The 17,119-nt window shown below is 46.8% G+C and overlaps 1 protein-coding gene across 1 annotated transcript in view; it reads right to left on the reverse strand.

Annotated features, from left to right (window-relative positions):
* Positions 1–17,119, reverse strand: part of DSTYK (dual serine/threonine and tyrosine protein kinase) — a 307,229-nt gene that overhangs the window by 110,710 nt on the left and 179,400 nt on the right. Inside the window, exons 3-4 of the mRNA XM_069633139.1 lie at positions 16,023–16,659; positions 1,772–2,004 (exon numbers count right to left, since the gene is read on the reverse strand). Coding sequence (XP_069489240.1) covers positions 1,772–2,004; positions 16,023–16,659 — 870 coding nt within the window. The remainder of the gene's footprint in view (positions 1–1,771; positions 2,005–16,022; positions 16,660–17,119) is intronic.

The following is a 17,119-nucleotide window of genomic DNA, read 5'->3' on the forward strand; positions in this document are numbered from 1 at the left end:
CTCCATATTCGGATATTAGCAAGGAGCATACATTGAAGAAGAAAAAAAAGGCTGAAAAATAAATCTACGCAGGAAAAGAGTGGACCGTTACTGCCCAGGTTAATACAAAGGAAATTAAAAGGATTTAACATCCACAGCACCTAGTTCAGCTACTTCTGCCTTGGTCCCCAAAGCACCCACCACACAAACCGAAATGCAAAAGGATATTTTCTTTTTCCGAAAGAGAAACTATCGCATTTTCCTGTAAACAGAGGTTGAGTTCTGGGTGGAGCTTGGAAAAGAAATCGAGAACAAACGAAGGGTTCAGAGGAGAAGCATTGGCTTGCAGGCAGTTTTATTTTAATCCTCTCAACAGGCGAAAAGGGATGTCCAGAGGGGATATTATTTCTAGCCACACAGCAGCCACGCAATGGAGGTTAGAACAAGGAGGCCAGCCCCCACTTGACTGCTCTTCCTTGATCATTTACTTGAGACCCAGAAGCATTCAGAAAGATGGTCTCCTGAAAGATGGTCAGAGTATAAAGAGCAGAGAAGCAGAGCCTTCAGAGGAAGCACTCAATCCAGAGCCTGGGAAGGATCCCGAGAAGCAACAGTGGGATGGACTTAACCCGGTGTCCCCCAAACAAAACTGAAAAACAAACCTCTAATGCACAGCCAGCATGTCAACTGCTAAATCCACTCCGGGCCCTGATCACTGTGCCCATGTTGCAGAAGATGGCATTTCTCAATGTGCATGAATCATTGGAAATGGAGGACACAGGGATGTCTGACCACCCCAACAGGAACACCTTTCCCGCACAGGAGCCTGGGTCATGCTCAGTCTTAGAGCATCTTTGATGCGCGGGCATTTCCACCTCTTGAAGTTCTAGTGAAACACTGGAGCCTGGGTGCTGCTGTGCTAGGAAACGTTGATCATGCTCTTGCAGATTTGTTAATGATCCAATCAGTAAACTAGTACACCCATCTCATTTAAAATGATTGAGGGGTGGGAGAAAGACTGGACACAAGGACCCTTTCAAATTTGAAAGCTACAGTTTGAAAAAACAAAAGCAGTTTCTGGTCATGGAGGTCACGGTATTTAAATCGCAGCCCATCACATTTAAACCGGTTTAGTTCGAACACTGCTTGAATAATCTGAAAGGACAATGACAAAAGTTAAGCACCGATTTTGTTCTATTTTGCCAGAAAAATACTACGGGAAACTGGAGAAAGGTGGGTGGGGTGGAGGAGGCACAGTGCCGATGACTGAGAAGTTTACAGGATCCTGCTCAGACAGCCTCCGGGGTTTGAGAACTACATCAGTCTAAATAAGGTTATTGTGCATAGACAGCACAGCTGAAATATGTCCAGCTATGCCAGCAGGTCGTGGTTCAGAGAAAACACGTTCAGCATAGGAAAAACGGGATCAAGGAGGTGGCCAGTCAGAATCCCTCCACACCCTGTAGCTGGGTAAACACCAGAAACAAAAACAACAATTAGCTCATCGTTACACGTCTTGGCACCAACATACTCCAAATTTGTAAATTTGGTACCGGAACAAGGGCGCATAGGTTCGATCATAAAATATAAAACTTTAAATATACACAAAGCACCATGCATGGGTAACCCGAATGAGTAGCGTCAAAGCTGTGCCAAACGGGTGTGCATTTTTCTCTAAACTCCTCAATGCGGCTTTAAGAAATCGGTTCAGGTTGTGCGCCAGGTGCAAGCATGGTAAACAGAAATACATTAGGTGAACACATGAAATGCTCAGCAGGGCCTGAAGGACTACCTGCTTCAGGTGGTTGCTGGTGACCGAGGAAGAAGTCTCCTGCTGAGAGCGCTCCAGACTTTCCAGGCATCTTGCCAGCGTCCCTACGCAGCTCTCACGCAGGTAGTCCACAGAGCTGATGAGCTTGTTGGCCACAGCCAGGTTCAGTCTGGTGATGATCAGGTCCTGGATCTCACCGATGCAGCACTTAATGTCTCTACTGCAGACGGGCTCCCCACTCTGAAGAATGATCTCTACAGGTAAACAAATGGAAACAGGAGCAGAGGTTGGTTTACGACTGGACCAGGAAAGCTCCATCTAGCTATGTGCAATCAACTCCCTTCAGCCCCAAGAAATAAAAACCCTCAGAACCACCCATCACATAATACCAAGGGACAATCGAGCCAGGACAAGAGCAAGGCAACAGGGAATGTATTCAATGATGCAAACATTAAAACAAAAGCAGCAAATCCACAGTGCTCCGGCTGCAGTCCACAGTCCGGGCAAAACTATGAAATATGCAGCCTGAGTGTTGGAGTGAGCAGATCCAGCTATGCAGGAGAGGCCTTATGAAAATGTGGGCAGAGTTTGGTTTGAAACAATGAACCATTGCAGAACAGTTAAGAAACCCTGCTTTAGATTTTAAAGAAAAAAAAGAAAGGCGAATCCTAGAAAGAACCCAGGCCTCTACTTCATTCACTGCTTCAAAGATTAGCGGTAGCTCTGGGGGCAACCAGAGCCGGGTACAAAGACGGAGTAGAACCTACCTTCAAGTTGGGAGGACCGTTGTATGACTCGCTCCATGTCGTGAGTATTCCTTTCCAGTCGCCTTCAAATGGTTCACTGTTAAATACATGCGGGGGCTTGCAGACACTGCCCATGTGGGAGCTATTTATACAAACCAATGACATCACAGACAATGGTGGGGTGTATACCTCCCTTAATCTACCAATAGGTCTCATTTCTTTTTATTGGACATTTGTAAGGTGTTTTGTACATCAAGAAAGTGGGTTTCAAAGCGCCCACAAAGGGAAGGGAACAAAGGAAAGCAAGGCAATGGGGTACAACAACTGATGAGCAAAATACAATAGCTGTCCTACTAGGTAGTGTGAACATTTGGAGCGTGCAAGTGCAGAGAGAAAGAATGAACAGGGGAGGGGATAAGTGCTAAAGGTTCAGAGGGGGGCCAATAGGGGGGTGCGCAAGGCAACAGGCAAGTGCCAGTTAGGGACCACTTGGTGGAAGAGGGGTCACCAGCAAATACAATAAGTGCAGGCCTGTAAGACATCCCAGGCCAGTGTGGTGCCCGAAGGCAAGTGCAGGGGAAGGGCAGATGCTGTGGGCGATTGGACAGAAAGCGAGGACCCAGAAGGAGACATAATGGCCCAGGCCACCAATCACAGAGACTGGGGGTTTAAGATAGGATGGGGGACGGGGAGGAGGGGATTCACAGGAGAAGGGAGTACTTGCTTACCTGTAACTCCATTTCTACAGCATTGGTATCTTGCATGGATTCACATGGTGTGAATATTCCCCGTCAGGCTGCGAATCCCCGGTTACTTTGACTTAGTCATTTTCCTATGGGAAAAACAGACACCCGGGTGTCCCATTGATGTTATGGTGGGTGCTTTTGGCCCCCACCAATGGCACGTCTAATGTATAGCTCTGCCCCAGCAGCTTCCCCTCAGATTTCAACCATCTTTCGAACCGTTGGGATTCCTCGTGTTTGAGAGAAAACTAAATTTCTTAGAAAATGTACTTTTCTTCACATTCTACCATCCAGAGCAACAGACATCAGCATACACACAGTTCCAGTTCCAACCATAGAAGCTTCAGGACTTAAGAAGTCCTTATTTAGGCAGTGAAACACTTGTGGTATAAGAAAAGTGTATGAGGGGGACAGACACATGGAAGGTCTTTACTACCTCTACCTAAACCATTCCGCTGACTGCTGTGACATCTGCCAGTGTTTCTTGCAAAAAGAAAAAACTTAAGTACAGGAACCATCACCTAATCTGCTGGCTCTGCCCCAGCGCTCCCTCCCCCCCTCCCATTTTAACCACTCCAGCTGGATGATATCCCCCCTGAAGAGGATGTTTGCCTTTAGGGGTTAGGCTGGAGGGCACATGAATCCATGAAAGATACCAACGCTGAAGAAATGGAGTTACAGGTAAGAAACCTTCTCCAGCATTGGATCTTTCATGGATTCACATGCTGTGAATAGATTTTGTAGCAGTGTACATGTTCAGAGGTTATGAACCAGGCAAAGACTGATTAGATACTTTGAAATGCTCTATGTTAATGCGAGAAGAGTACATATGCAAGTAGAGAAAGGAAACAACCGCAGAAGCTGCAAGGCTTACCTAACAGCCGTTGGGGCACTCTCGTCCCATCTGCAAGTCTTCAGTGTGTTGCTGAGTTAAGCAGTAGTGCCTGGTAAATGTGTGGGGGGAATTGATCATGTTGCCGCTTCGCAAATGTCTGATGGGTACTCTAGACCAGAGAGCCGCCGAGCCAGCCGTGGCTCTAGTGGAGTGCGCTCTGGGCGCCGTTTGCAACGGCCTATTGGCCTTAGAGTGGCAGAAGCAGATTGTAGATGAAACCAATCTTGAAATGCCCCGTTTTGATATGGATGTCCCCTTGTTGGATGGACCAAAGGTGATAAACTGCTGCTTAGTCAATCCGAAAGATTGTGCGATGCAAATGATATTTCAATGCCCTTTTGACATCCAGAGAGTGCAGGGCCTTCTCTGCTGAAATGGCATTTTGAAAGAATGTGGGTAGAGTTATGGTTGTGTTTTTATGAAACTCTGAAGGTACTTTAGGGATGAAATGTGGATTAGTGAAAGTACCACCTTGTCTCAAACCGTAGATCGAGGTCTACAACCAAAGCTTGCAGCTCTGAAACACGTCTACTAGGCTGTAACGTTCACTAAAAAAGCCACCTTCCACGTTAGAAATTTGATGGGTGTTGTTGACAAAGGTTCAAATGAAGGCTTCATAAACCCTGCCAGGCCAAGGTTCAGGCTCCATACAGGTGGAATCCTTTTCTTTGGCGGAAAGGTAAGAAAAAAGCCCTTTTAAGAAGAGTTTGATTAGCCTGTCACTGTAGAGAGGGGAAGATCTTTTCTGTGTAAACCTAGAGATTGCCGATAAGTGCACTTTGATGGAAGAGATCGCTAGACCTGTAGCTAACTTTTGATGAGGTGCTATAGCTAGCGGCTGCAGGTTAGGCTGCTATGCACACCATGCTCAGAATCTTTTCCATTTTCGGCTATAGGAAATGTTAGGAGCTTGAGGGATATTCAAATGACCGAATTCGGCGTGGTCAGGAGCCACGCTGTTAACGAGAGCCTAGACCGTGATGAAAGATCCTGTTCTGGGATAGAAGATTGGCATGAGATCCTAGATGGATTGGATCATCTGCTGCTAGTTTTAGGAGGTTAGAGAACCAGGACTGCCTGGGCCAGTACCGAGCTACCAAGATTATTCTGCAATAACCTTTGCGTATCTGTATCGTTTTCCTGAGAGGAAACATGTAAGCGGGTAGGCCATTTCAAGGGAACGAAGATGTGTCGCCCTGAGAGTCAGGGTGCAGAATCCTGCTGGCAAGCCTCTGGCACTGCTTGTTGTCAGGACTGGCAAACAGGTCTTGAGGGGGATGACCACCACCTTGAGAAAAATCTTGGCCATCTGGATGTTGAGCAGTTGCAAGGAATCCCTAGTGGGGCGTGGGTGTCTGCTCGCTTGTTCTGCATCCCCGGCAATATCTGAAGTAGGATGTTGTGCCAGATGTTCTGTGCTTCCTGGGACAGTGTGATCGCTTCCCTCCTTGCTTCCCATAGATAAAACATTGTGGTTGTGTTGTCTGAGGATGTGAACCACCAAATACTCGATTAAAGAGAGAAAGGATTTTAGAGCCCAATGCACTGCCTGCATTGGCAGCATGTGGAGGACTGCTTCCACAGGGGCCCAGAGGCCTTTGACTTGGTGCTTGTCCAAAGGAGCGCCTCAACCCGCCTGGAAGGAATCAGTCACAATGGTGAGATGGTAATTTGGCTCCATCATGAGCATTCCTTTTGCAATGTTGCATGGGCATGTTCACCATTTCAGTGTGTTTGAAAGAGTCCAAGAGATATTTTGACCAGGAACCCCATGATTGGGGCCATCTGCTAGCCAGAAACATTTGCACTGGCTGCTTGTGCAGCCGGGAGTGGGGAATAAGGGGAATGCAAGAGGACATAGCCCCAAGGAGAGCCATGTATGTGCGGACCACGACTATCTTGCCTGGAGTGAATGAGTTCCCTAGGGTTAGCAATATCTCAATTCTTTCTGAAGAGGGTCTGACCAGACTCTGGTTTTCCTGGGCGCTCAATTCCTTAGAGGCCAAACTCCTTGAGGGAATTTTGCAGGATTATGTAAAGCCCAATTGTGGGAGTAGCTTTTGTTTGGCTGAGAGAAGATCAGGCTTTTTTGATACGTTGAATCTCAAACCAGCCATTCGTTCAAGTATGAGTAGATGTGGCGGCCCTGTATTCGGAGGAAGGCAGCTACCAGTACCAGGCACTTCGTGAATGTTCTGGGTGCCGATTTCAGGCCGAAAGCCAGTACCCGAAACGGATAATGGATTTTGCCACCCACGAATCTGAGGTATTTTCAGTGCATTGGATGTACTGGCACGTGGAAGTATGCATCCTTGACATCTAAGGACGTGAGGTATTCCTGGGGCTGAATGGCTGTTAAGACCACCAGTAGAGTTAGCATTTTTAACTTTTTGCATTTTGATGTTCTGGTTCAGTCTTTGCAGATCCAGAATAGGGCGCCACTTCCTGTCTGTTTTTTTGACGACAAAGTATCTGGGGTATACTCCCTTTTCTCTTGCTGAAGGAGAATCTCTTTCAATGGCCCATTTTCTTAGCATTTGACGTATCTCGTGCTGTAAAACCTGATGGCGCAAGCAAGATCTTTATGGGCGGTATCAGGATTTGCGCACGCTTGAACTCCAAGTGGCCGTACTGGATTGCATCTAGCACCCACCTGTTCTTCGGTATGGATTGCCACTCGTCAAGGTAGAACGCCACATTTCCCCCACCTGTCTGCCCCTGAGGCAGTCATTGTTGTGCCTTATTTTGCTTCCTCTCTGGGAGGTGGTAGATCTGCGCTTTTGTTGTCCTTTATGCTATGCTGTGTTGCGCTGGGGGGGTTTGGTAATTAGGCTTGTAGCCCTGAATAGTATCCGGGTCTACCATAGTTCTTGCTATCTCTAGAGGCTGAGAATCTTGAATCACCCGAGGCTCCTCGAAACGAGCGAAAGGACCACCTGCCCTAGAGACCTAGATGTGTCAGTGTCAGCCTTCACGCCTTTAACTGCCTCAATTTTGTCCCTAAACTGATTTTCCCCCTTCACATGGCAGATCGATGGCCGTGTTGTACTTGCTGATGTAAATCGGTGCAACGTAGCCATGCTTGCCGTCTAAGGACTACCCCATTGCCAATCTGCTTAAACCCTGTTTCAGCAAGGTCTACAGCGATATTGATGCTTTGATTCGAGGCTTCCTCCCCTTCACACACCAGCATTATGGCCTCTTTTCTCTGATGTTCTGGCAAGTGTTCGAATATAGGAGCCAGACTGTGCCACATCAAGCAACTATTGCCAGGGCATTCGCTGCTTCAACTGTTATCGCCCCAATGGTGAGAAACTTTTTTCCAAAGGGATCAATTTTTCGGTTATTGTCTGGCGGAGTGGCGCACTTATGCTACGTTTGAGCCTTGCGGCTTGCTGTTGCTGAAACGACTGACTCTGGAGCAAGTTGCTAAGTGAGGCATTTCACTGTTGCGTCTGGAGCCTTAAACTTCTTCTCCAGCCTTTAAATGCTGGTTCTATAAAAGGATGCCTCAGTATGGAGGCCCTCCTGCCAAACATAATTCAGAATAGGTATGGAAAACACTGTCGTAGTGGGGGTCGACCGGCGCATAGGCTTTTCTGCAGACTTTCTTTTTTGGTCGTCGACAAGCGACAAGCCTTCGACACGGACTAAGTTGTTGATGCCGTTGATGGTGCTGTCGGAGTAAACTGACGATTCGGCCGTTGGCAGGCGTCTCAGTGACGACTCATGGCTGGAGGAGGATCTTCGAGATTCCGGCGAGCAGCGTTTCTTTTTCAATGACGCCGAGGAGGTTTTTGTAGCTGATTTGGCTCTGTGCTTGTCCATCGACTGAGGATCTCCTGGACGGGTCCGCAGATTTTGAAGATGGGCGTGAGCCCTTATTCCCTCAGTTTCGCCGATGGCACTTTTGTCAACAGGCCCTTGGAAGAGTGTTTAGACCCGGTATGGAACCCTTCACCAAAAGCTGGCGATTTCTTTACCGGGAAAATGTGTTTAGCCTTATTGAGCCCCGAGGACGATTTTGCCTCACCCGTCTTGTTTTTTCACCACCGGCGTCTCTGATCTGGACCTCGGTCTTCAAGTGTCCTCTTTTCAGAGTTAGTGGTTGCTCTCCCACTCCGTGACAAGCCAACCTCGGACGTCAGCTAGGCTCCTTCATTGAGACAGCAGATTAGGCGACGGTTCTGGTCCTTAATGTTTTTTTTTGCAAGAAACCCTGGCAGATGTCACAGCCGTCAGCTGAATGGTTTAGGTAGAGGCAGTAAAGACATTCCGTGTGTCTGTCCTCATTTCTTAGGCCGCAAGTGTCACACTACCTAAATAAGGACTTAGGTCCTGAAGCTTCTATGGTTGGAAGGGGAACCGTATGTATGCAGATGTCAGTTGCACCGGATGGTGGAATGTGAATAAAAGAATTCTCATGAGAAAAACATGAGGAATCCAACAGCTCGAAAGATGGTTGAAATCGGAGGGGAAGATGCTGGGGCGGAGCTATACATTAGACATCCCATTGGTGGGGGCCAAAAGCACCCAAAACGACGATGGGACACTCAAGTTGTCGAGTTTTTCCATAGGAAAATTACTAAGTCAAAGTAACCGGGGATTGCCAGCCGGACGGGAATATTCACAGCATGTAAATTCATGAAAGATCCAATGCTGGAGAAGAGGAAGGTCTTGACGTGCTAGCGGAACCTGAGGAGATCCAGCTCAAGACTGAGAAAGGGGGGATGCTGTTCCAGAGGCGGGAGCCAGGCGAGGAATGAGCCACCCGCACTTTGCTTAGAGATGCGCTTGACAAGCAGAGAGTTGGAGCCGGAGGATCAGAGGGATCTGGAACAAGAGTATTTGGTGAGAGCAAGTTGCAACTAGCGTGGTTCCCGGCCCCATGATGCAGAGGGATTTAAATTTCATCCTTGCAACAACTGGGAGTCAGTGGAGAGATTTTAGGGCTGGAGGAGGTCAAGGATAAGTCTTACAGCCCTCTTCTGGATTAGCAGAGGGGGCACAGAGAAAGTAGATTGAGGAAGAGGCTGTTAAAATAGTCCAGCCAGGAGAGTACCAGAGTTCTGGAGACATTAAGCTTCTGGGGAAAAAGTGAGGAAAGGGAGGATGCCTCTAAAGAGATAAGAGTTGGAAATGGACCTTCTTGGCAAATTTCAAGATGTGAGGAATGAAAGTAGTCTAGGATAACTCCCAGGTTTCTGGTTTCAGAGGAAGGGGAGGGGGGGGGGAGCCCATAGAGGTTGATCAGAGTGAAGGGAGGAAAAGTAGGAGGATCATAAGAGCATCAAGTTGATTGATTAGTGTGCATTAAAGAGAAGCCCCGGGAGAAGCTCAGAGGTGCAGAGAGGTATGGAATGCCTGATGTGGCGCTACACCTGAAGGTCCGCATTGGGAGGGTGCAATGCAATCCGGCATCAGACGTAGCACTTGCGCTGGCAGAATGCAACGCGGTCCGGCAGGCGAGCAACCATAGACGTAGGGTGAGGAAGCAGGAGCAGGGTACTTTTGCGGGCTGAGGCACAGCCGGAGGAATAGCTGCCCACGGACTGCTGCAATGAGCAAGCAGTACCAGAAAGAAAAGGCCACAGCCGCTGGGAGTTGCGAAAGCTGCTCTGTGGCGAGACAAGGGTCAGTCAGCACACATCACCCTCCCAGGGAGCAACGCTGACATACACAGGTAGGGTAGCTACTAAGGATCGGGAGGCTGGCCAGAAAAGGAAGCCCAGTGTGGCAAATACAATATAGAATCCGAAGGTAGGAAGAGAAACCGAATGAAGCCCAGATGTGGAGGAAGAAAGATGCGCCACAGAGGCAGGAAACTGAAAACCTGGAGGTAGGGAAAAGAACAGAAAACCCAGAGTGGGACAAGGAACCAACAGTCTGAAGTGGGGGAAAGAACCTTAATGTCCAGAGTGGGAAATGAGCAAGAGCGAGACCCAGAGTGAGGAAGGAAGAGACTAAAATAACCTCAGACTGCGAGAATGGGGAAATACGAAAGACTATCCCCCAATTGAAATGGACTGAGAAATTTCAAGGAGAACCAGAGAAGGGGCTGGAACCCAGGGACGACATTCCAGCCTTACACAAACTAGTCTTGGACTGATCATAGGCAAGAAGCTATGGTAAAGAAACCGAGGTGGGGATCAAAATCTAGCACCAATGTCTTGTCCTTGGGCAAGGCCCAATGTATGTTTTGGATGGATTTTATGTTTTTTCTTTTGAGTACTAGGGAGCAAAGGTAGGTTAGAATACAAAGTCTGGGCAGTGGACTTAATTTTAGAGTTGACCCTCTTGACATTGATGAGCACACCCTTTGACCGTCATTTGTAGTGTTTAGTATCACACTAAAGTTTGTCTCGACTTCGACGAGAGGCTATAACTAGTCCCAGAATCGTTGTTTTGAATTGGCTGAGAATATATACATCTTTTGAAAATCATGCCTCCTTGTCCATCTCCTAATTTTAACATACCACACTGTACACAAATAATTGGTTAGTGTGTGTGAGAGACAGCACAGCCCATTGTTCAGATATGTATTAAAACTCCCTACAACCCACTAGATTTTGGCAAAGGGTTGACTGTTTGCTCAGCAATAAGGACATCTTTTTCAGGCCAATGCCTCTAGACTAGCGGACAGACAGAAATCTTACTTCCATTTAACAATGCATATATCCATCTTCTAGTAAAAGAACTAAAGGCCAATGGAGATTAATGGCAAGGGACAAATTAAGTGACTCATTTGTCCAATGGCATCAGCGAGTATTTAACCAACCAATAACTGCCAGTAGGAGGAACCCGGCTGCACAACGAAGGCCCTCAGATAAAGGCCATGTCCCAAGCCTGCCATGAGCCGGGAGGACTGGAGAACTGTCTCAAACTAAGTTCACCTTCGAACCCTTTGCTCTCAGATCTCGTTTGTAAAGCACTGGCTGGAACCTCTCTACCACACCAGATGAACATTGCGGCTTCTATCCACATGCTTGCTTCAACTTGTACCTACTTTACCTTGCAGTAAGATTGCTCACATTACATTGTAATTAAGGATCATGAACTGATCTGCGCGCTCTGCCCTTAACATCCATTGCCCCATAGCCTAATTGACTTCCTCCACGTGAGTATCACTCCCTGCGCTACTTCTCCCATCGGCTCCCACTCCCCCTCCCATTCCCCCCTCCCCATTTACTATAAGCTGTACGTGTATGTCACCTCCCAATTCAAACTTAACTCCACCTCGGCGCATACAATCTTAGTGTAGCAGCAAGCTACAGTTGTGAGCTTATCGCCTCACCTTTCAGAACTCCACGTGTCGCAGCTCATTGTGGGGCACGTGTTAGTGTCTTTGCAGATAGGCACAAATGATGTGGCAGGATATAGGCCTAGGCAAAGTGCGACTAATTGTATTACCTGTAATCACTATGAGCTGGCTCACATATGTCCCATATGGACAGTCGCTTTTCGCCTAGTCCCCATCCTGCCACCTCACATCTTACCTTTGTGTTGTAGCCTACAATCACACCTAACACTTGCCCAATTGCATTAGTCCATGCCCAATTGCATTACCGGCAAGCACCTAGTGTCTGGCATACAAGCTATTGTGCTCTATGCTACTAGTCGCCTACGCACAACGCTAGCCCTGTTTATGCACAACGCTAGCCCTGCCTATGCACAACGCTAGCCCTGCCCCTCTACAGAAATGGTCTATTGTTTTATCTTAACCATACAGACCCTCCTGCTCCTAGAAGCCATAGCCTTAAGCCCTTGTAAGATGCAATGCATCACTAGGACGATACCAGACCATGTCTCCTATCAAGAATATCGTCTCACTCTCTAGGTCTGCTGCCCTTCCCCGCCACGATTACATAGCACCCACAGTTTTTGCCTCCACACCAATAAATTGCATCAAAAATTTCTCACCAGCCTTATGGATCTACCGCTATGCCTCCAGACCTATGCCAAGTCAGCCTTGCACTATAGCCACTTGAAATCTCAGACTAGGATTGAGCCTTAAACCAAAACACCACTACTACCAAACCACTAATGAAACCTAAAATCACAACTAATAAAACATCGAAACCAGATAAGTCCACCACAAACCATGACCCTCTCCTCTCTAAGCTTGCAACCAGTCCTAAGAAGCCTAGCAACATTACAATCCCAATCAAAGGAGCACTAATCAACTCCAGATCACTGATAGCACACCCCCTAAATTTGGCTGACCTCATCACCACCAACCAATTTGACTTTTAAGCCATCACAGATTTCTGGCTGCATGCTGCAGCAGGACCATCACTCGCCATAGCCAACCCAGACAACTATACAATTACCAGACTCTATAGAGAAACTTCCAAAGGCAGCAGCATCACCATCAGCAAGACTAACCTCGGACTGAGAGCCCTACCACCAACCACTCCCATCTGCTGAACTCCTTTCTTTAAACGCCCCCTCTCAGCCTCTCGTACATTAAAGATCCACCTGGTCTACAGACCGCCTGGACCTACATCCTCCTTTGAAGATGGAGTGCTACAACTCCTAGCCACCGACACTAACCCCAGCTCCCAAATTCTACTACGGGGTGATCTTAACCTTGGTTACCTTGACACTAATGACACAGCTGCCACTACCCTAGCTAACTATATCAGAACTAGGATTCTCCCACCCATAAAAAAAAGGCAGGATCCTTGATTGGATTGTCGACTTTAATTGTGAAACCATCATGACCTCCAATTCACCATGCGCTTGGACAGACCATCAATCAATAATGTTCACCGTACAATCCGGTACGCAACCTATCTCCAGCAACACCGAAGTCCCTCCAGCTCTAACAAGAAACAAAAATATCACAAAAAAAAAAATCTACTCCCACCTCCTACAACCTATTATAAATTATTCAAATGCTGAAACAGACCCGGCAACCTCGTGAACCTCTACAACGAAACGCTCCATAGAGCCATTGACACCATTCCTCCCCTAAAATCTAGGAAAGCTAAGCCTCATGCACACTTTAATTGGTTCACCCACAGCCTCAAAACCCTGTATGTCACAAAAGCAAGGCTGAAACAGACTGGAAAAATCATTCATCCACTCCCAACAGAGACACCTTCCTAAAAATCGCAAAGGAATACAAACAGGCCATTGAACAAACCAAAAGTGACTCCAACTATAGAAAAGTAATGCGAAATCTGGCCCCAAATAATTATTCAAAATTCTTAGAGAGTTATAATCACCTCCCCTCCCCGCACACTGACAGGTGCACCAAAGACAAAACCTGGTGCTCGAAAATACAAGCAGCCCTCCTAGATAGATAAAATAATCACTGCTGCAATCCAAAATAAAAAATACAAAAAAAAAAAACGTACATTAGTTCTTGCAATAGCCCTCCCAAGCCTCAAAGCCCAACTGGAACACCCTGCACCCCTTTCAAATCCTCACCCCTATCCATCCTGGAAGTGGAAAACAAAATCCTTTGCCTCAAACCATCTCGCTGCCAAGGCGAGACATGCCCTGCAACTATCATTAAAGAGGCAGCTAAAGACTTGGCACCTGCCATCACGTCCTTCATAAACTCCTCCTTCGAAACAAGCATAGTCCCCACCAACCTAAAAGGTGCATGGGTCCTTCCACTCCTGAAAAGGCCCAACTTAGACCAGAACATCCCCACTAATTTTACAGGCCTATCACCACAGTGCCATTCCTTTTGAAAATTCTGGACAGGGCAGTCTATTTGCAAATATAGGCCCACCTCGAAACAACCTTCTCGGTCTTAGACAAAATCGGGGTTCAGATCCAGACACGGAAAAGAAACCGCACCAACTGACCTTAAAACGTAGATCGACGACCAAAAAGATAAAAGGCAACCTAACACTCCTCCTGTTGCTAGACTTATCTGCGACGTTTGACCTTGTCAGCCATAAAGTCCTTTGTAACCATCTCACCTCATCAGCCCACTTCTCTGAGCAAGCCACTGCCTGGATACAGTCATTTCTAGACAAAAGACTGATTCAAGTCTTCTCGCCCACAGCTGCAGCCGACCCAGCACCAGTAACTTGTGGAGTTCCACAAGGGTCCTGCATGTCGCCAATACTTTATAATATATTTACCAGGCCACTGTTCGATGATTTGGACCGCCTAGGTGTCACCTACACCAACTATGCAGACAACCAGGTCCTCATCCCGATCACTGGCAACTACGACAAGAATTCCACATTACTTAACAAAATTTACCTCATCATTCAGGCATGGATGGCCTCTGCCTTAATGATGAGAAGACCAAGCTATTGCTGACCGGCTCCCAAGCCAACTTAAACTAGACACCTCCTTCAACTCATTCACCATAGACAGCATAATCATCCCAGTCTCTATAAACGGGGAAGGCATCTACCTTGATTTAGCCCTAACTTTGACGAAACAAGTGAACACCATAACTTCAGCAACAAGGTACACTTGTAAAGTAACTCATGCAGACACTTCCTCTCACCAGTGAGCTGCTCCACACTAGCTAAAGCGCTTATCCTATTCAAATTGGATTATTGTAATGCGCTCTACCTAGGCACAAGCAAATGTAATTTAAATAGGGCCTTCAAAATAATGCCCTTAGAGCAGTCTTTAACATACCTAGATCTCACATTATCTCAGAAACTAGACAATGCCCGCTGGCTGTCTATCATAAGAAGAATCTTGTTTAAAACCCTGACCCTCACACACAAGTGCCTATCCAACTCAGTACTCAATTACCTGGTGTACAAATTTGCCAAAAGGCAATCTAATCGACATACTAGATCAGCGCAATTGAACTGTCAATCCCAAGTTACAACCGACAAAAAGCTGGAGGCTGCAGCTTCCCTGTCCTTGCATCCAAATGATGGCACTCCATAACTACCAACCTAAGAATGGAACCCCTTTACATTATTCAAATAGAAAACCAAAAGCTGGCACTTCCCAGGAAACTTGCTAGCCTCAATTCCAGGCTCCCCCCAACTGTATTAACTATTGTATATATTGCTTCTGTACCACCTTAGCAACCCTGTATTTTATGGATATAACCGGTTTACCCTTCCCCTTTTACTGTATTAGTTGACAATTCTCACTCTAATGCTTATACTATTTTTGATGTAATCTATGACCACTGTGTATATTATGGGTCTCCACTGCTATGTAACCCTTTATTACTCTATATATTGTTTTCTATTCTTTTGTATGTACCTATAACTTGCATCCCTACTACACAACAAATATAAATATCAAAATGTCCAATTGGCTGGCAAGCCTTGAAGCAGATGTGCTGGGAAAGGTGAGTGAGTTGAATCAGGATACGTCATTTCAACCAATGGTTTATGGTGCCACCAAACCAATGCCAATAACCAACTTAGAACCCTCCGTTATACAAGTTCTCAACATTGCTCAAATATATATTGGAGCAAAAACCTTGCAGTTGGTTCTGCATCTTAAATGGTACCTTTTGTACTCCATTACGAGATAAATTGCATGTCACAAGGCCTAACAGAACCTCCCAATTATTACAATTGTGAATTCGAACACACCAAAATGAGATTGCATCTAACTCAAACATGAAGCCGAATTTGACCCCCCCCCCCCGTTTCCCCCCCATCTACACCACAGCAGTACAATCTCCTTAAATTCTCACCAATTGGCTTCACGCCCTACCTCTGAAATGTGTTTGTGGCTAGAGAGCAAGCTAAAAAGCAAAGGCGAAAACCTGGATGGTGCAGTAAAGGCAGGGAGGGGAAGATGTTTAGAGGAAAAGAACTTAAAGGGTACCTCATTTCATCTGATCATAAAGTACTACAGCGGAAGGAAACCTGCACATTAAGTTAAGCCCATCCCATCAGCATGCAACGCCATCCCTTGTGGGGATCTCAGATTACCTTTAAACTCCATGTTGGCAGCATCCTCCAGCAGCTCGTCCTTCATGTTGTTCAAGGTCGCCACAATCATGTCCTTCATTTCCTCCTGCTTGCGATTGGCGATGCTCTTGAGCGACTCAAAGAGCTCGTTTTCTTTCTGCCGCGTGTACTCTAAACGCTTTGGTGTGATCTGTAGATCCCGCTGCATGTCAAAGGCTTGGTTAATGAAGAACTCCAAGCTGTGATTGTGCATCTGGTTCAGGCCCGTGGCTATATCCACCAGGTGGACCTTCAGCACCTGCCTGGCAAAAAGGCTCAACTGTCCAATCCGATCAAACTGTTCCATGAGCATGCTCTGTGCCCCACAGCAGCTAGTGTGCAGGTAATTCAGGGCTGCCAGTTGGTGGTAGAGGGCAGAACGCTCATTCTCTGCATTGCCAGCAGAAGATGTGTCCGTGCCAGGCACAGGGACCCGAATGAAGAAAATGGGCCAAGAGAACTTGTCCTTGATTTCCTGGAGTTCATGTACATCAGACGGAGAAAGTCTTTCTTCACTAAGGCCATAAACCACCACAGGCAGGAACTGCTTGATGTAATCGTCTAGCGTGAACTCTGCTGACTGGGAGGATGGGCAGGGAGCCACCACGATCTCAACTTCCTGAAAACCAGAGGGTGAGAACAAAATATTAGATGGTTGGTCTTTTCCACTGCTACCTGGAGACTGTCCAGCACTCTGACAGCCTGAAACATCATCTTGTAATGCATGTATAGGTGCAGCTCATTACATGCCGAGGAGGCATTGCAGTACAGGTTATACATGACATTTCAGAGCTTGGATACATTTTAAATCCCCCCCCCCCCCATCCTCCCAGAAATCCTAATTGACAGTTGATCTGGGGCAAATCACAATCCCTGACTGTGCTCTGGATGTTCCCCTAAACAGAACCAGTTGCCTTCTGCCAAATCCCAGCAAGGACCCACTAGCAATTTAAAAAAGGGAACATTTCAGAAGTACCTCAGTATAAACCCCCAAGAAACCTTTACACTTTCTTGCGAACCTGGAAATCCAGCATGTGCAGCTTCTTACAATGAAAGCAAACCAATTCCCACCTGGACAA

The sequence above is a fragment of the Ambystoma mexicanum genome, chromosome 13 (genome assembly GCF_040938575.1).
Source record: "Ambystoma mexicanum isolate Mex_15411 chromosome 13, UKY_AmexF1_1, whole genome shotgun sequence".
Classification (NCBI taxonomy): domain Eukaryota; kingdom Metazoa; phylum Chordata; class Amphibia; order Caudata; family Ambystomatidae; genus Ambystoma; species Ambystoma mexicanum.